This window comes from Symphalangus syndactylus, chromosome 1, assembly GCF_028878055.3.
Source record: "Symphalangus syndactylus isolate Jambi chromosome 1, NHGRI_mSymSyn1-v2.1_pri, whole genome shotgun sequence".
NCBI lineage: Eukaryota > Metazoa > Chordata > Mammalia > Primates > Hylobatidae > Symphalangus > Symphalangus syndactylus.
Window position 1 is genome coordinate 89,450,473 of NC_072423.2, and position 23,826 is coordinate 89,474,298.

Here is a 23,826-nt window from a genome sequence, read left to right on the forward strand (position 1 = left end):
ACAATGGATTCTAGACCACTGACAGGGGAGCTCTATATGAATGAAGCGGACAGATCTGAATATCAGGTCCCCCTCTTGGGAACCTAAGACCCAACTGGAAAGGGCCAGAATGATGTGGCTTAGCAGCATCAAGACAAAAAAATACCCTTGGGATTTTTTCAACAACAGTAAGTTCAGGATGAGTCAACCTTTAGGCCACCCTAGGCTACAGCATGACAGTGGTTGTCAAGGTAGTGTGACTATAGGTGACTTTTTTTCTTTTCCTAATTTTCCAGAGTTCCTCTAATGTAGTTCGGAGGCTTTGATTGTTATAATAAAGGTTAAATTTGGTATCAGAGACCTCACTCTGCTAGACCCCAGGCTGATTGGTTGCTTCATAGAGTGTTGGGTTCAGTGGACACCACACTTCAATGGAAACTGATCAGGCACCTTGGAATCCTATACATAAGGGGGAACAGACAGCTGGGCTGCCCCTTGAAGAGAGCTTACGTGTCTCAAGTAATGCTTAGGAGAAGAACTAGGTCGGATATTCAAGATGCTAAGTTTCAGCTCTGAGCACCATGGTTCTTCTCTCCCTTCTCAAAGGGAGCTTCATGAACCCCTAAGGATCCCTGAAATCCTTTCAGTGGTCCATGAGTTCAAAATTATTTGCATATAAACATAAAGATACAATTTGCCTTTTTCACTGACATAATTTGCCTGGAGCAAAAGCAATGATGAGTAAAACCACTTGTGCCTTCACATGAATCAAAGCCTTCGTGCCAGGCTGGGCGCAGTGGCTCACGCCTGTAATCCCAACACTTCGGGAGGCTGTGGCGGGTGGATCACTTGAGGCCAGGAGTTCGAGATCAGTCTGGCCAACATGGCTAAACCCTGTCTCTACTAAATATACAGAAATTAGCCAGGCATGGTGGCACGTGCCTGTAGTCCCAGCTTCTCAGAAAGCTGAGGCAGGATAATCATTAAAACCTGGGAGGTGGAGGTTTAAGTGAGCCAAGATCACGCCACTGCACTCCAGACTGGGCTACAGAGTGACACCTTGCCAAAAAAAAAAAAAAAAAAGCAGTGGCATCCAGCTGCAGTAGTAGTTGTTGGATTTTTTCATCCTCATGCATTCAGAGGATGCGTTCTTTTATTTAAGAATGTCCTCAATGAAGCAGTTAAAATTATTATTAATATTATTAAAGCACAATCTTTATTCTATGTGACAAATGGGAAGTAAGCAAAAAGCACTCCTGCTGAGTACTACAGTATGAAGGTTGCTCTGGGAAAAAAAGCACTTGTGCTATTTTTGGATTTGCCAGCTGAACTAAACGTTTTCCCCCGTGGAACACCATTTTTACTTGAAACTATGGTTATTCAGACTTACAGATTTGGCAGACAATTGTTTGAAAATGAACAAAGTGAGCCTGTCACTTGAAAGAAAAAGACAGTGTTTGTTGCCATTGATGAAATCAGAGCTTTTAAGTAAAAATTCAAATGTTAGAAAACCCGTGTCATGATCTTGACATCTTCCCAATACTCAAAAGTTTTCTGATGGGATCAGAGATGATATCAATGAATGTGATTTTTGATACTGTGTAACGAAATATGTCAACATTTGGAAGATCGGAATAACTTCTGCATCTGTGAACCAGTCTGTTCTACAATAACTGAGGCATGTTATTACAAAATCATGCTTGGATAAGAGATCCATTCAAAGTACAAGATAGAACAACGGACTTTAAAAATGGACTGTAGAACAGTATGTTCCACAATGACTGAGACATGTTATTACAAAATCATGCGTGGATATGAGATGCATTCAAAGTACAAGATAGAACAATGGACTTTAAAAATATATAAAAGGTCTTTGATACGATTTCAGATTTCACACTGGAGCTAACCTTTGGAAACTATCACTTGCCAACTTTTCTTTTCAATATCAGATAAGAATATCTACAATTATTTTTAAAAGCCTATTAAAATACTCCTCCTTTTATCTGCTCCATATTGTGAGACCAGATTTTTTCCCATATACTTCAATCTAAATAACATATCTCCACAAATTAAATGAAGAAGCAGATATGAAAATCCAGGTGGCTTCTACAAAGCTGGATGTTCAAGACATTTGCAAAAATATAAAACAATAATATCCCAATAATTTTATTTTTTTTTTAGACGGAGTCTCGCTCTGTCACCCAGGCTAGAGTGCACTGGCACCATCTCGGTTCACCGCAACCTCTGCAGCTTGGGTTCAAGCTTTTCTCCTGCCTCAGCCTCCCAAGTAGGTGGGATTACAGGCACCCACCACTACACCTGGCTAATTTTTGTATTTTTTGTAGGGACGGGGTTTCACCATGTTGGCCAGGCTGGTCTTGAACTCCTGACCTCAGGTGATCAGCTCCCCTAGACCTCCCAAAGTGTTGGGATTACAGGAGTGAGCCACCATGCCCGGCCCCCAGTAATTTTGTGGGATTTGGGATATATAGTAATTTTTCACAGAAAGTGTTATTTATATTGATATGTAATGAGTTTGTTGTTTATATTTTAAAATGTATTAAATAAATATTTTAAATGTCTCAGTTTTTTGTTTAAACTTTTTTAATTTTTCATTTTTATGGGTACACAGTAGGTGTGTGTATGTATATATATGTTTATGGAGTACGTGAGTTTTTTTTTTTTTTTTTGAGACAGAGTCTCACTGTCACCCAGGCTGGAGTGCAGTGGCACTATCTTGGCTCACTGCAACCTCTGCCTCCCAGGTTCAAGTGATTCTTCTGCCTCAGCCTCCTGAGTAGCTGGAATTACAGGTGCGCACTATCATGCCTGGCTAATTTTTTTTTGTATTTTTAGTAGAGATGGGGTTTCGCCATGTTGGTCAGGCTTGTCTCTAACCCCTGAGCTTGGGCAATCCACCCACCTCAGCCTCCCAAAGTGCTGGGATTACAGGCATGAGCCACTGCGCCTGGCCTACATGAGATATTTTGATACAAGTATATAATGTGTAATAATCACATCAGGGTAAATGGGGTGTCCATCACCTCAAGCATTTATCCTTTCTTTGTGTTAGAAACTATCCAGTTATATGCTTTTAGCTATTTTTAAATGTACAATAAATTATTGTAGACTGTAGTTATCCTGTTGTGCTATCAAATACTAGATCTTATTCATTCTATATATTTTTGTACCCATTAACCATCCCCACTCCCCCGCCCCCACTACGCTTCCCAGCCTCTGGTACCCGTGATTGTACTCTCCATCTTCTAGAGTTCTCAATTTTAACTTTTAATACAATAAATATCGGTAGATATGACCCACATGAACAAAAGTTCTATGGGGTCCTCCATAATTTTTAAGAATATAAAGGGTTCTTCTGACCAAAAAATTTGAGAACTGCTGCTCTCTGTATGCTAAAAGGTGAGAAATAAGCTCCAAAAAGATTTTGGTGGCTGCCACATTGGGAAAGATTTTAAGGGTCCCAAGGTCTGGGGCATGCTGGGACATTATCTCTAGGGTAAAGAACAAGCCTTTGTAACTTGCATCCCCCATCAGTAAGAACAAGGCACAGCACAGGGTAGGTCCTTCTGGATTTTAAAGCATCCTGGGGAATTCTGTCGGACCATTTATCATGTGACTTGGGGGTCTAATAGTGCCGAGGGGGGCCCAGCACAAGAGAAGACTCTGTGGGAGGTCCAGGCAATGGTGCAAGCTGCTGTGCCACCCTACAGCAATCGTGTTCAGTCATATCTGAGATACCACATGGATAAGGGTGCCATGTGGAGTCTCCGGAAGGCTCCAAAAAAGAGAATTTTGCAGCACAAACCTCTAGGGTGCCAAACCAAAGCTATGGCTCCTGCAGCAGAGAAATGCTTGTCACTTGAAAATCATATCCTAGGGTGCTACTGGGCCCTGATAGAGACTTGTGCCTGATGATGGGTCACCAACAACTAGGGGACCACAAGACCCCATCACAAACTGGGTATTGCCATACACACCAGGCTATAAGATCTGGGGAGAGGGGCAGCAGCTGCACAATCGCTTCAAACCCAAACAGAACCAGAAGGTACAAGTAAGTTACATGGACAGATGGCACCTGCCTCTTTTGCATCCATATTTCTCTCTCTCTCTTTTTTTTTTTTTTCCTGAGACTGAGTCTCATTCTGTTGCCCAGGTTGGAGTGCAGTGGCGTGATCTTGGCTCACTGCAACCTCTGCCTCCCGGGTTCAAGCAATTCTCTGCCTCAGCCTCCCAAGTAGCTGAGATTACAGGCGCCTGCCACCACACCTGGCTAAATTTTTTTTTTGTATTTTTAGTAGAGACAGGGTTTCACCATCTTGCCCAGGCTGGTCTCGAACTCCTGACCTCGTGATCCACCCACCTCAGCCTCCCCAAATGCTGGGATGACAAGTGTGAGCCCCCACGCCCGGCCCCATATTTCTCTTTTAACTCACATCTATGGCCTTGAGAAAGCTCCTTCTGATAGAAGTGGAAAACTTCAGACCTGGTTCACAAATGGGGCAGCCCAATAGGTTATTACTAGCCAGAAATGGATAGAAGCTATACTATAGCCTCACTCAGAGGTGGCTCTGAAGGACAATGGTAAAGGGAAATACTGGCAGTGGGCAGAGATGGGATAGTACCTTTGGTCATTCACTGTATATGGAAACAAGTGGAGGTATGGATATACGTGGACTCCTGGGCAGAGGCCTGGAAGGAACAAGACTGGAAAATCAGAAGCAAGGATATCTAGGGTAGAGGTATGTGGATGGACACGATGTGTGTTAATGCCCAGTAGAGAAGCTCTACCACAGGGAGGCCTACGACTATCAAGAGGACATTAGCCAGCTTCTCTCCATTGGCCACATCAGTGCTGGTGCAGTGGGTGGTAGGAATGGAGACCACACATGAGCAGATAGTTACAAGAACCATTTCAGAAGTCTGAGATCGAGTACTAGTTGTCCACAGTGTGGCCAACTCAATGAAGCATCCTTTTATTGACTTTCCTTCTTTTCCTATTTCTCTTCTCTTTGTTCCTCAACCTGTTCCCTTGGATCACATTCCCAAATAACCTGTCACAAACGAGCCCTTGTTCCAGGCTCCGTTTGAGGGGCAAGAGGCTAAGCTAAGCTACTATCCATTTACAATTGTAACCCCTGTTCAGCACTCCTAGCCTCTCTTACACAGCTCTGTTTCTTTTTATGCATATAACCTATTTATTATGTCTATTGTTGCTTATGTTTCTCTCCCACTAAAATGTAAGCTCTGTAAAAAAAAGGGATATTGTCTGTTTTGGTCCGTGTAGTGTCCCCGGCACCTAGAACACATGATAAAGTTGTGTTGAATGAGTGACTAAGTGATTAGAGCTAATGTATGTACATTTAGATGCTAAATATTTAGAACAGGGTAGAAAATTCTGGGCCTCAGGAAACACAAGGTTTGGCTGTAGCTGGTTTGGAGACTGTGGCCAGGACTGAGAAATTTCAGGATTCAAGAGACTAACGAGTGGGTTTGTCTTGGCCCAGGAGCAGGGCTGGTCCAAAATTTAGAGTCTGATAGAACCAGAGCCTTTCCTGCCCATGGTGCCATGTTTCAGCCAAAGCCTTTATGCTTGTACCACAACCCACCCCTGTGGTTAAGAGCCCAGGGTCTTCATCCAAACAGACCTGAGTTCAGAGCCTACCCCTACTACTTCTTAGTTGTGGGATCTTGAGCTAACTACCTCTCTCACTTCAGTGTCATTATCTGCAAGGTTGTGCTGAGGACACAATCTACTTGGTTGAGTTGTAGTGAGAGCTGAGGGTTAAGGTTCCATGTAAAGTGTCTGGCACAATAGGAAGTGCTCACTAAGTACCCATCAGCATTAAACTTTCCCATGTGCCACATGGTGAGGATGGCGGCCTTTCAATTCTAGGTCCTGTCTTCCTTCTGGTGGGAGCGTCAGGCTTCCCTCAATAATGTTGCCTATTCCAGTTTGCTGGGTCAAGGTCAGGAGAGAGATAGTCTGAATGAAAAACTCCTGAGTTCTCCACAGGGTGCAGAGCCACTGGGTGTCCCTTGCAAATTGAGTTCACAAGGTCCTGCTCCAAGAGTTCTAAATAAAAATGAGCTCATTGATTTGGACACCCAGCTGGGTGCACCTTTCAGCTTCATTTTTGAAGCTTCGAGTCTGTGAAACATGGGCTGCTTAGGGTGTATCATGTCAATCCAGCCCCAGCAACACTCACATCATGCTGTCTTGCCTCTACTTACCCTGTGCCCTGTCAAGAGCACCCTTCCCACCACCCTACACCTGAGCTACCTGCTGAAACCTACCAACCCTTCAGTTTGTCCTATTCTCCCTTTCATTTCTTTCTTTTCCTTTCCTGCCCTCTTTGGCTTTACAGCAGGGTTCTCTCCCCAACAACTTCCATTTTATTGTTCAACTAGTTTAACATCCATGTTTAATTGAACAAGGTCAAACGCTAGTCAATATTTTGCCCTCACACCAAATAATAGACCTTTCCCACTCTGATCACTCCTCACCAATTTGTTATTGTTTTATGGTTCTTTAGTTTTATCTCATTTTTTTTTCTTTTTTTTTTTTTGAGACAGAGTCTCGCTCTGTCGCCCATGCTGGAGTGCAGTGGTGTAGTCTCGGCTCGCTGCAACCTCCATCTCCCAGTTTCAGGCAATTCTGCTGCCTCAGCCTCCTGCGTAGCTGGAACTACAGGTGCGAGCCACCACGCCTGGCTAATTTTTGTATTTTTAGTAGAGATGGGGTTTAGCCATGTTGGCCAAGCTGTTCTCAAACTCATGACCTCAAGTGATCCAACCACCTCAGCCTCCCAAAGTGCTGGGATTATAAGCATGAGCCACCATGTCCAGCCTATTTCATTTTTTTCTAACTCCACAAATTGGACATTTTTGTAATTATTTTATGCAATCAGTGCTTATTTAATCCACTTCTGTGTTTACATATTTCTTTGCTCACCATTCTTACTTGAGTCTTAGACTTTTTTGTCTGAGATTATTTTTCTTGTTTTTGAAGAACATCCTTTAGAATTCCCTTAGGTGAGAGTCTGTTAGCTATAAATGCTCTCAATTTTCATCTGAAAATGTGTCTTTTAAACCTTATACTTGAAATATAGTCAAGGTTGACAGTTATTTTTTATTAGTACTTTGAGATGTTGTTCCATTGCCTCATGGCTTTAATTGTTGGTATTGAGATATTAGCTGCCCATCTACTTCATCGTTCATCCATCTTCTATCTAGTGATCAACAGTTTTGCTACCAAAAATGTTTGGTGTAGATTTCTTTTTATTTATCATGCTTGGATTGGGGGAGCTTCCAGAATCTGAGGATTGTGTCTTTCATCAAGTCTAGAAATTTTCCATTTTCTTCTAGAACTCTAATTAGACATATTTAAATCCTTGTTCCTTGTCTATGTCTCTTAGCCTCTTTCGTATTTTCCATCACTTTGTCCCCCTGTCCTCCATCCTGGGTAAATTCTTCAAATCTATGTTCACCCCAGTAGTTGTCTCTTCAGCCATATTAATCTGCTGTTTATTTTTATGTATTTATTTATTTATTTATTTATTTATTTATTTATTTGAGACAGAGTCTGACTCTGTCACCCAGGCTGGAGTGCAGTGGCACAATCTCTGCTCACTGCAATCTCTGCCTCCTGGGTTCAGGCAATTCTCATGCTACAGCTTCCTGAGTAGCTGGTATTACAGGCATGTGCCACCCCACCTGACTAATTTTTGTATTTTTAGTACAGACAGGTTTTCACTGTGTTAGCCAGGCTAGTCTTGAACTCCTGGCCTCAAGCCATCAGCCCGCCTTAGCCTCCCAGACTGCTGAGCCTTAATCTACTGTTTAATCTGTACACTGGGCTTCTATTTTCAAAAATTATGTTTTTACATAACTGCTTGCTTTTTTTTCCTCAATCTTCCTGGTCACTTTAAATAGTCTCTTGCTCCTTATCTATACTTTCAATTACCAACTTTTAATTCTTGAAGCATATGAAATATCGTTATTTTACATTATATATACCGTAATTCCAACATCTAAGATGTGTTCAAAGGTTTGCATGTTTAGTTTATTGCTTGGTGCCCCTCTCACCTAAAGCACCTTGTGTCCTGTGTTTTATGATTTTTCTGTTTTACAAACATGTGAACTCATGTTCCATGGAAGTTTTTCTGTGGGATTTCTTTGAGTCATGAATACAGGACGAGTTACTCCAGAGAAGATTTTTATCACTTCTTTCTGCCAAGTGCCTAAGGAGCTATTATTTACCTTACTTTAAATTCTTATGTTATCTTTTTGTTTGTTTGTTTTTTGCGTGGTTGTTTTTGCCACAAAGTCACCATGAATTTCACCTCCAGGCCTATTAGTGGGTAGACTTGTGGTGAGGGGCATTCAGGGTTGACATTTATTTTCCTCCCACTCAGAGTCCATGCTGAGTTGGGCAAGCTCTGTGTCAGCTCGCTTTAAGGAATTTTTCTCTCCGAGTTCTCCACTGTGGATGTTGTATTTCAGTGCTCTTTGTTTAAGGCAGAGATTTTGGATTTTATTTTTCACTTCGATTTTGTTTCTCAGCTTTAACTTTTGTCCATGTTCATGAGACTGAAGCTCTTGGTCAACTGGATCAACAGATACTTCTCTGCTGGCTGTGATCCCTTTGGATTTTTGTTGTCTTTATATATTAACATATACAGGGTCTCACTCTGTTGCCCAGGCTGGAGTACAGCGGCGCAATCTTGGCTCATTGCAGCCTTGACCTCCTGAGCTCAAGCGATCCTCCCACCTCAGCCTCCTGAGTAGCTGAGACCACAGGTGTGTGCCACCACGTCTGGCTAATTTTTTGCACCTTTTGCAGAGAGAGGGTTTCACCATGTTGCCCAGGCTTATTGTCGTTTTTGCTCTCTGATGATTTTCTTCATTTCTCACCACCTCAGCTACACATTTTAGAGGATGGTTTACAATATTTTTGTGGTGTTTTGTATTAGGAGAATTCTTCAGCATCTGCTGTCTACCATATTGTCAGAAATGGAGTCTAGCCATCCTTCCCAGCCCATTTCAAACCGGTTTCTCTTAGGACCAGGGGACCTCACATTATGTGTGTCCTACCTTGGCCTGTGGTTTGGTCGCTTGTGTGTGTGTGAACTCCACCCTCCTTGAGGGCAGGAATATGGTTTCCTCTCTTTCGCTTCCACAGAGTCCTGTCCAGAGTTCTGCACACCAAGTCTCTATAAATGAATGGAATTGCATCTGGGAGCTCCAGGCACCCATGCAAACCTGTGCTGCCAGTGACTTCCACCAGAGGGCAGCAGCAGCAGGTGCCAGCACTGGGGCAGGACTGGGAGGGGTCTCACTCTGGTGGCGCCTGGCCCCCCATGGCTCTAATACTTGCCGCATCAAATGCATACACCCACCTTTAGGACCGAACCCAATGAAGGAGGACCCCTCCCCATTCCACATGTTGGAGAAATGAAGACAAGCAAGGACGCAGGAAGTGGAGGGCCAGGAGAGGTGGACCTGGGATGGAACCAACTGGGGCAGGGCCAGGATTTGGAACCAAACCCCTTATGGATTTGACCACTTCCAGGGTCCTGCTTGGACAACCAAATTATCTATTCCTTTTTTCGTTCAAGAAACATTTATTCACCTCCTACCGTATGCTCCACAGGGAGTACCATGGGAATTAAACACGCTTGGTCCCTGCCTTCTTCCTATGGCGTCAGTCTGCTGCAGTGCAATGGGGCAACTGGGGGTTTCTCAGGCAGCCCTGGGCTTCCTTCCTTCAGCCCTTTGCTCCTGCTGTTCCTTCTGGCCCAGAGGCCTCCCATGATTGCTGCTTGTCAAAATCCTGCTCAGCCTTGTAGACCCAGCTCCCACACCTGACTCCCACAGAGGCATGCCCAGTCTGGTACCTGGAGATGGGATAGCTGGCCCCACTGTGCCATCTGAGGGGGCGGCTCCCACAAGGCCTTGGCACCCTTCCCTGTAGAAGGACTTGTGGGATGGCCATCGCTCAGGCCCTTCCCAATTTCTATTTCTCTGAGGGGAGACTTAGGCTCTTATCTCCAAAAGTGCATCAAGACCACACCCTCCTTCCCAACCACCATTGCACCTAAGATTAAGACAAAACTCAGGATTTAATCCAAGAGAGCCAAATTACAAGGACTGGGACAGGCAATGGGTCATTCACTCCCTCTTCCAATATGTATTGATTGAGCAGCTACTACGTTATCAATTTTTTCTTCTGGGTCACCAGAAATGAGGCATGGCCCCTCCACTTCCCTTCTTCTTAGAAGACCCTTGGGGAAGTGTGTCTGCATGGATGCGTGTGCATGCATGTGTCTGGCTCCGTGACTCTTGGGGCGCAGCCTGGATGGGTGGGCTCCCAGCACAGGCAGCTGGGGCTCTCCCCACCAGCCCCTGTAACAGCAGCCCAGCTTCCTACAGACCAAAACCACAAGCAGAACAGGCAGGCGTGAGCCACTCACAGGTTGGGTTTGATCACATGCGTGTTGGAGAGGAGACAGCAGAGAGACACAGGAACAGGAACAGCAAAGGGCAGAGCAGACCTGCGCCAGGGGCGCAAAACGGCCGTGTCCACCTCCCGGCCCCAAGATGGTGCTTCCCACAGGCAGCCACACATAGCAGCCAGAGACAGCTCCAGACATGTGGCTCTTCTTCGGGATCGCTGGATTGCTGACGGCAGCCCTCTCAGGTAGGCCCCCTTCCCTCATCTCCTGCCACTGGTGCTGGAGGAGCTGGGTCCGGCCCTCTCAGTTGCCTTTCTGGTTGTTTCCTTGTGGTCACTTTTCTAGGATCTTTTAGCCAAGACTATACTCAGGTACCATGGAGCTCCAGCATCTGGGGCTAGGAGAGGACACGGGAGCCCCTCGAGGCGCCGGGGCTGTGCCTGGAAGCCTGCTGGAGTGAGAGAATGTGGGAAGCATGCTTTGTGCCTTACCAATGGGTCCCCAGGGTGTGAGGAGGGAGGTGCCCCTCCCATCCTTAAGCTCAGGAACTGCCCCATTTCCTGTGTCTTGCCAACTCTTAAGAACGAACCGTTCACCTTCCAGAGAGGCAGGACCATTGATGGTGGTACTTTCAACGCCGAAGCTGAGGCTTGGAGTCCAGCAGGCTTAGGCCAATCACAGGAGAGCACCGCCCAAAACAGGACTCAGGGAAGCCAGGGAGAGTTCTGGACAGCCAGGCGCTGATGGCTTCAGCACAACCAGCTGGGATAGTCTAGGGCATAGGCGAGCATGAAGGCCACCCCCACGTCTCAAGCTGCCCCCAAGTGGCAAGGCACCTGGCCACCTGGGCCAGGGAATCAGACGGCCAGAAGGTTTGGGGCACTAGACTGTGCTCCCCAGATACTTGCTGGCCCCTGTTGAGTGCAGGGTCCAAGCTGGCCGGAGCTGGGCAGGGGCCTGGAGATGCAAGAGATCCTGGCCCCATTGAACACTCACATTTTGGGGTTTGGGGAGACTGGTGTGGAAACAGAATTCTGGGCCAGGGGAGTCTGGGTCCACCCTGAAGCCAGGGAGCCAAGTGCTTTCATTTTGTGATGGAGGAGACCCAGGAAGACCCAGGAAGACCCAGTCAGGAGGGGGCATCGAGCTGGCTTGGAGGACTGGGTACATGTCGGGAGTCTCTGGGCAGGGGGTGCTCTCCTCTCTGCCTTGATCTCCAGGCATGTGTTCCAAGCCCGTGGCCTCATACTGGTTCGGGGAAAGCCATTCGGCTCTGGGAGCTGGAGTTTGTGTGCCTTCAGCTCTGTGCATGTAGCTTTGCCCTGCTACCTCTACCAGGAGTTTCCAGTGCAGTAGCTCTGGGATTTCGGCTGCCTTCTGCCCCTGAGCTGAAACAGACTGTCCGAGAGTGGCCCCCTTTCCTCTTCCCCATGAAGCCCAGCCACAGGCTCAGGAGTAAAGTCGGGTCCAAAAGATTTTCCCCAACCCAGGGCTTCAGACCAGCTCCTTCTCAGCTTCCCAGCAGGAATGAGGGCCAGGGGCTGAGCTAGGCATTGGTGCCCTTGGCGTCCGAGCCGTGGCAGCTGGCCCAGCAGCCAGCCAGGAGAACTGGATTTGAATGGTGCCCACAGGAGAGGTGGGAACCCAGAGACCTGGGCAGAGCTCAGGGAGGTCAAACAAAGTAGTCCTGGAGCCTCCAAGCTCCTTCGATTCAGTCTGTCCCACCCTGGCAGCTCTTGCCCGACCTGCTCCTTCCCAGTACTGTCATCCACGTTATGGTTTTGAAACTGTGTTGATATTTACTTGACTCACTTGTTGTTATCAATGCAAGCTCAGTTTTGAAAGGAAACTTTACATCATTATTATAAGTGGAAAATCAATATCATTTGCCATAAGTGAAAGGTAAAGGGAAACATAAAAACAAATGGTGGCAAAACCCAATTTCTATTATGCTTTAACAAAAAGTGAAAAGATCGTGAAGACCCAGAGCTCATCCTCTCTGTGAAAGGGGTGATGAGGAGGGGAGGGGAGACGGCCTTCTAGCTCTAGTAGCTATTTTCTTCTTGACTTTGCAGAAGGACTGAAAACACCATGGGCAGGGAATAATTTCCTCACTCTGCGATTTCAGAGCATTAAACGCGGCTTCTGTAAACTCTCCTGACGGTTGCCAGGGGTATATGTCCTACTGCTGAAAAATATGGCCTCTCCAGGCAGGAGGAAGACTGCACCTTCAAGCAGCCCCTTGCCCCTCTCTGGGGCTGATGCAAGGGACGCTGAACTGCTACACCCCAGGCCTCCCTGAGCTTTTCTTCCTCTGTGTCTGGCTCAGCAGGCCCAAACGCTAGCAGAACCTGACCTCAGAGGGCAAGGTTGACCCACATCTGCTTGTGGGGAGTTTGTGTTGGGCCGACCATATTGGGGAAAGGAGACTAGGACCTCCAAGGAGAAAAAGAAGGAGAAAGAAAAATGATGGCAAAGAGGGAGGAAAGGGAGCTGGGAGAATGAAGTGCATGTGGAAGTTTCAGGCCTTTACCCCAAGAACTATTTCAGGGTGGGGCTGCCTGGCTCTGCCCTGGGACCACAGGCAGGTGGAATCCTGCTCTCCTTTGCCCTGGCAGACCTGGCTGAAACCTTGCTGTGCTTGGGCAGACCTCCCCTCTCCTTCTTCTCTTTTTTTTTTTTTTTTTAAGACGAAGTCTCACTCTGTTGCCAGGCTTGAGTACCTGGGATGACAGGCACGTGCCGCCACACCCAGCTAATTTTTGTATTTTTAGTAGAGACGGGGTTTCGCCGTGTTGGCCAGGATGGTGTCAATCTCCTGACCTCGTGATCCACCCACCTCAGCCTCCCAAAGTGCTGGGATTACAGGAGTGAGCCACTGTGCCCAGCCTCCTTCTTCCCTTTCTAACCCTAGCACGAGGCCCTATCTCCTGGGCCTCTGCCCAGGTGGCCCGGGTTCTGGGCCTGGCTTGGTTTGTGTTGTTGGTTTCTGTTGCTTAGAGATTCAAGCCTCCAGTTCTCTGCCTCAGTTTCCTGATCAGCCAACTAAGGATGAAGGAACAGAGAGAATGAATTAGGAGCCCTTGACAGGGGAGGTTGGGGTGGCATCATGAGACCCCAGGTTCTGCCCTGGTCCTGCCTCTAATTCACCATTGACTGTGCTTCTTTTCTTCTCCAGCCATGTTTTCTCGTCAGCGGAAGGGGGGGTGCTCTGTTCAGACAATCTATAAGAAAGCTTTTTCCAGATCTGACACTATGACGCAGTAACAAAGACCCAGGCCTTTCCCGCCAGGGCAGTGCTGAGCTCCGTGACTCTAATGCCATCTGTGCTCTGGCTGGTGAGGTCCTTGAGGGCTGCTTTTGGGTATGAAAAGGCTGTTTGTGGCTACTTTAAAAAAAAGTAGTAATTCTTTAATTAACAATTTTTTAAGAATTTGTTTTTTCTTAACTTGTGAGTTCAACATACTAATCATATCTTATTTTATAAGCCCTGTAATTTTGATCAACGATTTTCGATACGCCTTTAATATTTGAGCAAATGAAGTTGAACAGACCTAGCATCCTTAAATAATAAATACCCTTACAAATATAGCTAATCAAACTCACTTGGTTCTGTGCTGTTCCATAGGGTAGCCCCTACAATCATGCATTTAAAATGCAATAGTCCAAATTGAGATGTGTAAAGTGTAAAATATACAACAGGTTTTGAAGATGAGTTTCAACAAAGAATGTCAAATATTTCAACAAATTTTATGTGATTTATATGTCGAAATTATAATATTTTTGATATGATGGGCTAAATGAATTCTATTATCACAGTTAAGTTTACATATTCCTTTTTACTTTTTAAAAATGGGGTTCCTGGCCTGGTGTGGTAGTTCACACCTGTAATCCAAGCACTTTGGGAGGCCAAGGCAGGAAGATCACTTGAACCCAGGAGTTCAAGACCAGCCGGGGAAACATGGCAAAACCCCCTATTTCCAAAAAATACAAAAATTAGCCTGGAGTGGTGTTGCAAGCCTGTTGTCCCAGCTATTCGGGAGGCTGAGGTGGGAGGATGGTTTGAGCCCGGGAGTTTGAGGCTGCAATGAATGAGCCATTATTATGCCACTGCACTCCAGTCTGGGCGATGAAGGAGACCCTGTCTCAATAAACAAGTAGGGGGAGGGTTGTCCTGGAATATTTAAAATTACATACGTAACTTGCATTATATTTATATTGGATAGCACTGCCTTTGATATTCTAAAGCACATTTACAAATATAATGATTCCATATTTTATAGAGCAAGAAACAAAATGTTCCCAAGAATTTTAGAAAACGCTTTCAGAACTAAAAAACTAGCATAAGTGAAGTGAATATTAAGTTATTTTTAAAATTTTTATAGATATGAGGGTAGAAGTGCAGTTTTGTTACATGGATATATTATGTAGTGGTGAAGTCTGGGATTGTAGTGTACCCAGCACTGGAATATTGTACATTGTACCCAACAAGTAATTTTCATTCCTCACTCCCCTTCCATCTTCCCACCTTTTGGAGTCTCTGATATCTATTACTCCATTCTGTATGTCCGTGTGTACACGTTGTTTGGCTCCTACTTACAAGTGAGAACGTGGTGTTTGACTTTCTGTTTCTGAGTTATTAAAGCGAATATCAAGTTCTCTTTAATATTGTAATGTTTACAGACATTGTCAAATTCTCTTAAATTTTCTACTTCAAAATTGAACCAAAGTCAATTACCTGCTCACATTCATGAAGAACTCAACGGCCAAATATTTTTAAATATCACAAATACAGGACCTTATACAACTCACGGAACTTGACCCAACTTACATTTAACACCAATGGATATACACTATGAGTGTTTGTTTATTTAATCATCTCTATTTTCTAAATTCTAATCTTCCTGGGTTTAAAAGCCACTTACTAAGGAGGAAACAGTGGCGCCATTGCAGGTAACTTGGATTATGCCAAGCAGGTTGAAGTTTTTCCATCTCAGTGGACTGAGTTGAGGTCGGCATTTTTGTTGTTTTGCCAAAACATAAGATACTGTTCCCCTGTGTTGCTGATGGATGCGCTTGTGCCCCTTTTGATAGTCCGTGCCCTCCAACTGGACTGGCTCCTTGACCTATGACCTCTGAATCCAAGTTATACAAACCTAATCCCCTACATCTGCCCTGCATCTGGCCTTATCGTTTGATTGGACTGAATTAAACACACGTGTTTACTTTTCTATTCTGACCTCTTTTCACACTCTTCCTGCCTGGCAAGACTTCATCTCATAGATACATTAATAATTTATGACAGGCTTCTGCATCTTTCTCATGGCTTAGCTTGGCTGTCTGGCCACAAGTCAATGACTGATGACAGTTAGCATGGCCTTCACTGTATTGGGGCCATGGAACGGGGTAGCTCCTAGGGTGCTGCAGCTCGAACTTTACAGAGGGATCTAGAATGAGTGAGAAACGCTGCCCATGGCCCTCCTCATTCAGACCACATTTATTAAGGCTTTATTTATTATATTTATAGAACACTCAAGAAGTAAATTCGGCACCCAGCTGTCAGATTCTGAGCTAAGGAATCAGACTTCTCCCTGGGGCAAGGAGGAATAAACAGGTGGCCCCAACTGTCCTTTGGGACAGGAGCTTGGAGGGTAGACCTCCCAGGTGCGTGGCCATCCTCTCCCTGCCTGGACCACAGATGGGACACCACGAGCTTTAACATTCATGCCATGTGCTCAGTCTGCCCTGAGCAGCCCCTAGTGGGGCTGGGATCCCCAGGCTGCATCTACTTCCTCAGCTACCAAGGCCGCCAGGCCCTCCATCCTGTCCTCAGCACTGGTCCCTCTCCAGACTCAGGGCATGGTAAGTTATCCAGAGTAGCTCTTCCCAGAGCACTTTATTCCAGCCCACCTTTCCAGTGTTGGCCAAAGTGTCATCCACCTGGCAATTTACTTAACGTAATTTCCCTCCTATTTTTTTTTTTTTTTTTTTTTTTTTTTTTTTTTAGATGGAGTCTCACTCTGTCACCCAGGCTAGAATGCAGTGGTGCAGCTCATCGCAGCTTCAAACTCCTGGGCTCAAGGGATCCTCCCACCTCAGCCTCCCAGATAGCTAGGATTACAGGTGCCTGACACCATGCCTGGCTACTCTTTCTTAATTGATGTTTTAAAATGTAAATACATTTATTTTGAGAAGAAACTTTATATATCACTCCCTTAAATGGAAAGCCATTCATTATAAATCACCATCATGATTATATATATAATGGTGAAAATAAACATAATGGAAAAAAACAATGTTATTAAATTCTAGCCAGATGCATTTGCTGCTTTCCCTTTCCTCAAAAGGGAGGGTCGTAGATGTCAGAGAGACTTTAAAGACTAACCCCATGGGAGATTTCCTCCTCCAAGTCTGTAATTAGAAAGGCTGAAAGGGAAATAAAGAGTATGCACAACTTCCTCATCATGTAATATAGTGGTATATAGCCGGGCGCGGTGGCTCAAGCCTGTAATCCCAGCACTTTGGGAGGCCGAGGTGGGCGGATCACGAGGTCAGGAGATCGAGACCATCCTGGCTAACACGGTGAAACCCCGTCTCTACTAAAAATACAAAAAATTAGCCGGGCGTGTTGGCGGGCGCCTGTAGTCCCAGCTACTCGGAAGGCTGAGGCAGGAGAATGGCGTGAACCCGGGAGGCGGAGCTTGCAGTGAGCCGAGATCGCGCCACTGCACTCCAGCTTGGGGGACAAAGAAAGACTCCGTCTCAAAAAAAAAAAAAAAAAAAAAAAATATAGTGGTATATAATGCCAAGTCAATGACCACCTAAATCAATTTTGCATAGTTTCGTGTATGTGCCCCGGACTTTGGAAACACTGATCCAGAGAAAGGACAAAGGGGGTGGGCACTGTGTCCCCTGACAAGACCAAGCCTGGGGACGGTGACTGCTCAGCAGCCTGGGGTTACGTCCTAGACACGAGACCCCCATTTCAGGGGCTCCCCAGTACGCTGGGAAGTCCCTGGATTTTCCCAGTGAGCCCTGAGATTGGGGGGCACCCGAGCTCACGTCCCTCGATTCTGCTCTGGGAAACTGGTCCCCTGCAGCCTGGGAAGGAGAAGGAACCTTGAGGAGGGGTGAGGTGGGTGTGGACTTTGAGAACTAGCTCTGGTCCTAACTTGCTGGGGAGTCTTGGTCAAGTTCCTTCCTTTCTCTGGCCCTAGTTTCCTTCCTGGAAAACTGGGTAAATGGAACACTAAGGACCCAGCCTAAACATGCTTGTACTTTATGTATGTTCCTTGAGGCTTTACAGGTTGTGGAGCAGGGCATCTGGCGGTATGGAGCAGAGATCCAGCTACTAGATACTTAGCCCTAGGAAGGGCACTGTATCAACCCCAGCCGGCATCCTGTCGTATAGAATCATGGACCCTGGAGTCAGGCAGACGCGGGTTCTGAAATGCATCTCTGCATGGCCCCAGGGTGGTTTCTTTGCCTGCATGCTAGAGATAAAAATCCCGAACTCACCAAAGTGTACAAGTTAACGTAGATGATGCATCTGAAAATAGCCTAACAAAATGCAGTGCTCAGAAATGTTAGCTTATAAATGCTCTACAGCACAACCAAAGATAATCCCTTGCCTATGTGAATACAGGACTTGGTGGTTAACATAGTGCTGTTTGCACAATGAGCTCCGTCACCCACATGGTGACCTCATTTTATAGGTGAGGAAACTGAGGCTTAGCGAGGCTAAGAGACCTGTCAGGACTGGAGCTTGGGTCTCCCAGCCAGCAGGCCGGTGCTTTTTCCATTGTGTGGGAGTTGCCTGGCTTGTTTCTAGCCGACTGTCCTGTGGGCTGGCTCTATTCTAATATAGGGTTTCTCCCCTAGATGCCAACTCCTAGCCTTGCAGCCTCACCACTGAATCTAGGAACAGCCCTGAGGGACCTCTGAAGTCCTAGGGACCCTGGAAGTCTTCTTAGCAACAGATGGGATCAAGTGTGGCTGCCTCCCTCATCATGGCACACCCTCATGGGGTTTGCCTGGGGGTTGCCCTGCACCTTGGGGCCAGGAGGAAGGCAAAATTAAAGAGGCACCATGAGCCAGGGGAGAGCTTGCTGGGCAGGAGGCTCCATATTTTGTTTTCTTTTCTTTTTTTTTTTTCTTTTTGAGATGGAGTCTCGGTCTGTTACCCAAGCTGGGGTGCAATGGTGCGATCTTGGCTCACTGCAACCTCTGCCTCCCAGGTTCAAGCGATTCTCCTGCCTCAGCCTCCCGAGTAAGGGGACCACAGGCACCTACCACCATGCCCAGCTAATTTTTTTGTATTTTTAATAGAGACGGGGTTTCACCATTTTGGCAAGGCTGGTCTCGAATTCCTGACCTCAGGTGATCCACTCGCCAGCCTCAGCCTCCCAAAGTGCTGGGATTACAGGCGTGAGCCACTGTGCCCAGCCTAGGCTCCATATTTTCATATTCATTCAGTATCTGCTGAGTACCAGGCCCTGTGCTGGCACTGCCATAGGACATGAAGGTTTGCCCTTGAACAGTTTATAGTGTTGTGGTAAGACACACCAGCACCAACCTGGGATAGGTGTGGCAACAGGTGCAATCCAGTGACAGCTGCAACCACCACCCATTACCGGGGACTTAATGTTCTCCAAGCACCAGCTATGCGTATTTTGTTCCACCTTGACATCATGAGGACAATCACCCCTTTTTTATGGGTGGGGAAACTGAGGCTCAGAAAGTTATGTATTTTGTCCCAGGTTGGTGGCTAATGCTGAATTTAAATCCAGGTCATGATATGTCATCACTGGGGGAAGCTGGCTGATGGGTACACAGGATTTCTCTTCGCTACTTTGGCAACTTCTTACGAGTCCATAGTTTGAAAATAAGAAGTTAAGGGGGAAAAAAAGATTTCAGCTCTTTCTGTTGGCTCACACCTGTAATCCCAGCACGATGGGAGGCCAAAGTAGGAGGATCGCTTGAGTCCAAGAGTTCCAGACCAGCCTAGGCAACATAGTGTGACCCCCATGTTTATAAAAAATTAAAAAGTTAGCCGGGTGTGAGATTCATGCCTGTAGTCTCAGCTACTCGGGAGGCTGAGGCAGAGAATGACTTGAGCCCAGGAGGTTGAGGCTGCAGTGAGCCGTGATCTCACCACTGCACACCAGCCTGGACAACAGAGCAAGACCTTGTCTCAAAAAAAAAAAAAGTATTTCAGAAAGAAGGACCCATTTGAAGGCCGGGTGCAGTGGCTCACGCCTGTAATCCCAACACTTTGGGAGGTCAAGGAGGGCGGATCACTTGAGATCAGGAGTCCGAGACCAGCCTGGCCAACATGGCGAAACCCCGTCTCTAGTAAAGAAATACAAAAATTAGCCGGGTGTGCTTCAGGGGATGGAGGACACCTGTAATCCCAGCTACTCGGAAGGCTGAGGGAAGAGAATCGCCTGAACCCGGGAGGCGGAGGTTACAGTGAGCCGAGATCGCACCACTGCACGTCAGCCTGTGCAACAGAGTGAGACTCTGTTTCAAAATAATTAATTAATCAAATTAAAAGAAAGAAAGACCCATTTGAGCAGAAACCTGGAGGTGGGACAGCTTACGAGGGGCCGGCTGAGGGGAGGTGCTGACCAGCCAGTCCTGCTGGTCCTGTTGGTCATGTTGGGTGGGCAGGACTGAAATTCCCAAAGGAGCTGAAGTCCAGGCTCTTTTCTGCCTCCTGACCCAGACTGGTGTGCCATGAGGATTCGATGAGCGCCAAGCACAGGGACTGGCCCACGGAAGGTGCGCCACAAAATGTACATTTCCAAGTGTTAGGCAGGCAGTACAAGATCACGTCCTCCAGGGCAGCACTCTGCAAATACGTAAACCTGCCTTTTCCTCATCACAGCCCTAGGAGGTATGCGCTACTATTTGATACTTCCATTTTACTGAGTAAGTGACAGGCTCAGAGAGATAAAGTGACTTTTCCTAGATCGCACCACTAATAGATGACAGATACTTGGTTTGACCTCGTGACTCCAAATCCGGTGCTTTTTCCTATCCTGGGAATTGGGTAGGGTTTGGGCCAGGGACCCCTTCCCACCTCAAGACTCCTGCAGGAAAGGTCCGCCCTTTCCCCAGGGACTTTTCACCTCACCCACCATCAGCTGGGCTGTCATGGAACTTTATGGAGCCTGAGCTCTTCTCCTTCAGGCTGAGTGGCCATGCTCAGCCTTCGTTTCCCTGGCTGTAAAGCAGGGCCAACGGGAGCTCAGGGCTGTGTGGGGCTCCCTAGATGTTGGCGGTGACATGCTTGGAGAAATGCCAGGCTCCTTAGGGTGTTAGGAGAGACCTGTGGCCACAGTTGCTGCTCCGACTGGGGCTGGACAGGCGCTGCCAGGGACAACAGAGGGAGGCAGAGGGAAGCCCAGGTTCCCACCCTCCATTTTGTGGGCTCCTGCAGCCCGCACGCCTTCTGCCTGAAAATGGCGGCTGAGAGAGGCCAGGAGGCAGGAGGCAGGGCTGAGGAGGAAGCTCCGGGGCTGGGTCTCTGGTCCCTGGGAGATGCTGAGAGATAGGGAGATGGCCCTGTCATAGGAATGTGGTCCCCTGTTTTCCCTTGTATGGGAGGGTGCCCCTGGGTCTCCACCGTGTGCTAGGGGGTGGGGGCACACTCAAAAGTCCGGCCAATAAGGGTCCAGGCCACCCCCAATCTCCATCAGGACCCTGAGCTGGGCTGAGGTCTCCAGGAGGTGCCAGCAGATGCCCGGGTTGCGGGGGAGGTCTGTGCATGGGGCTGGGGACAGCAGATGCCTGGGTTGGGGGGGAGGTCTGTGCATGGGGCTGGGGACCAGGGTCATGTGGGGACACAGGCTGTAAGAGTGACGACGGGCCTCGGGGCTAGGGGCTCCTTGGGGTGTCTTGGGGGTCCCATCTGAAGACCCCACTTCTGACTTGGAGTCATGTACTGAGCCCTGTGGCAGGGAGAACGCAGAGATGAAGTCACTGTGTCCTCAGAGTCAGATGCAAAGCCAAGCATGACTCTGTTCATTTTACAGAAGGACAGACTGACGCCCAGAGAGCTTAAGTACCGCCGCCAGTGGCTGACAGAGCTGGGAGCAGAGTCACTTTTGGTCACTGGGGTTTGGAGGGAGGATTTTTATCTGCACTTCAGTACCCTTTCTGCTAGGGTGTTCCCCTCTTTCAGGAGGGGTGCCTGGGAGCAGGCGGGCTGGGGGAGACAGAGCTGAGGAAGCCCCCCAGGCCTGGAGGAGGCCCGTTCCCCACTCCACTTGGTGTGCTCTCGTTTTCCCTCCCTCTCTCCTTCAACCAAACTAAAGGATGCACAGTTGCCAAATGGATTCAGCTCCTTGGAGAAATATGTTGCTTTGCCGGGATGGGATTCTAGTAATATGACAGTGTCTGAGCTGGAAGAAACCCCAGCAAGCTGCCAGCCGTCTCCTGTTTGTCAGAGGAGGAAAGCGAGGTGCGAAGTAGGGAAGGACATACCCCAGGGTCTTGGAGCAAGGCTGAGAAGCCCAGTCTGCAGGGACTCTTTCCAGGGCCTCTTCCCACGCTGCCCAGCAGGGCATGGCGGGGCCTGTGTGAACCAGGCACAGACTTAACTCCCCACCCCCACCCCTAGAGAGAATGCAGGGGACTGCTATGGCCCAATGTGGCCTGACATGGTCTGACATGAACACAGGCGACCCTGGGCAGTGACATGCTGGCTTCATGCAGCCACTCTGCCCAGCCCCTCCAATGGCTCCTCCAGTCCTCAGGCTCTGCCTGCTTTTTGTTTTTTTACTTAACTTTTTTGTTTGTTTGTTTTTTGATGGAGTCTCACTCTTGTTGCCCAGGTTGGAGTGCAGTGGTGTGATCTTGGCTCACTGCAACCTCCACCTCCTGCGTTCAAGCGATTCTCGGGCCTCAGCCTCCCGAGTAGCTGGGACTACAGTCCCACACCACCAGGCTAGTTTTTGTATTTTTAGTAGAGGCAGGGTTTCATCATGTTGGTCAGGCTGGTCTTGAGCTCCTGATCTCAAGTGATCCTCCTGCCTCAGCCTCCCAAAATGCTGGGATTACAGACGCAAGCCACTGCACCTGGCCTGTTTTTTCACTTAACTTTTAATTTCAGCCTAATTTCAGACTTACTGAGAAGTTCCAAGAACAATACAAAGAATTTCCACATGCTTTTCCCCCAGACTCTCCAACTGCTAACAATTTTCCACATTTGCTTTATTATTTCCTCTCAATGTGTCTGTTTTTCTGTTGCTTTCCCCGCAAACTGTTTGAGAGAAGGTTGTAATGTCCCTTTTTCCTAAATACCCCAATCTGTGTTTTTTTGTTTGTTTGTTTGTTTTACATACGGACATTTTCTTACATAACCACAGTACACTTATCAAAACCAGACAATTAATACTGATACAATTCTATTGGATAATTGACAGAATTTATTCAGATTTTTCCAATGGTTCCAATAATATCTTCTAAGACAAAAGAAAATTTTGTTCAATATGCCGCGTTTAATTCTCGTCTCTCTATTCTCCTTGAATCTGGAATGATTTCTCAGATTTTCTTTCTCTTTCATGACATTGATCTTTTTGAAGCATAGAAGCAGTTATTCTGTAAAATGGCCCTCATCTGGGTTGTTTGATGGTTCTTCATGGTTCGATTTAAGTCATGCCTGTTTGGCAGGAATATCACAGAAGCAAGTTTTGTCCTTCCCAGTGAATCATATCAGGAGGCACGTGGGCTCTCCATGTCCCCTCTCCGGTGGTCTAACTTGCTTGGCTAAGGTGTTGTCTGCTAGATTTCTCTGCTGTAAAGATAATTTCCTCCTTTGTAATTAACATGTATCTTGTGGGTAGATTCTTTGAGAATACGTAAATAACTTAATCTTCCTCAAAACTTTGCCCACTAGTTGTAACATTATTGTTGATTCTTGCCGGAATCAGTTATTATAAGGATGGTTACCTGGTGGTGAGATTATAATTCCACCATTCCTTCTTCATTAATAGTTGCTGACTCGGCTCTCTTTGCTGCCTCAGTGGGAGGGAGGCAGGTGGCTCAGTGCATGGCAGGCTGGTACTAATGAGGCCAAGGTTTGAGCTCCCTTTACACTGCGCCTCTGGTGGCTGCTGTCTTGCCCCGCCCCAGAAATTGGAGTCTGGGTCAGCACCTCTCCACCTTAGGGCCAGTTCTCCCTCCGTCTTTACAATTTTGCCATTCATTTGTTGAGCTACTATTATGTGTTAGGCACTTTTTTTCAGCCACTGAGGATACGGACAAAGTCCCCGTCTTCAAGAAGCTTCTATTCTAATAGGGAAAATGGACCAAAAACATAAACACATTTTTAAAATAGTATCATTTCAGAGAGGGATATGTACAC

At 47.0% G+C, this 23,826-nt stretch overlaps 1 protein-coding gene across 7 annotated transcripts in view; it reads left to right on the top strand.

Moving 5' to 3' along the window:
- The first annotated feature begins 10,408 nt into the window (after nt 1-10,408).
- Nucleotides 10,409-23,826, top strand: part of CD6 (CD6 molecule) — a 49,449-nt gene continuing 36,031 nt past the window's right edge. For 2 of the 7 annotated variants that reach the window (XM_055278286.2, XM_055278200.2), the window contains exon 1: nt 10,467-10,699. In XM_055278286.2, the coding sequence (XP_055134261.2) occupies nt 10,651-10,699 (49 nt within the window). In that variant the 5' untranslated portion in view covers nt 10,467-10,650. Of the gene's footprint in view, nt 10,700-23,826 lie in introns of all 7 variants that reach the window. The other 5 variants (XM_055277862.2, XM_063632784.1, XM_055277774.2 and 2 more) reach the window with 4 other exon arrangements.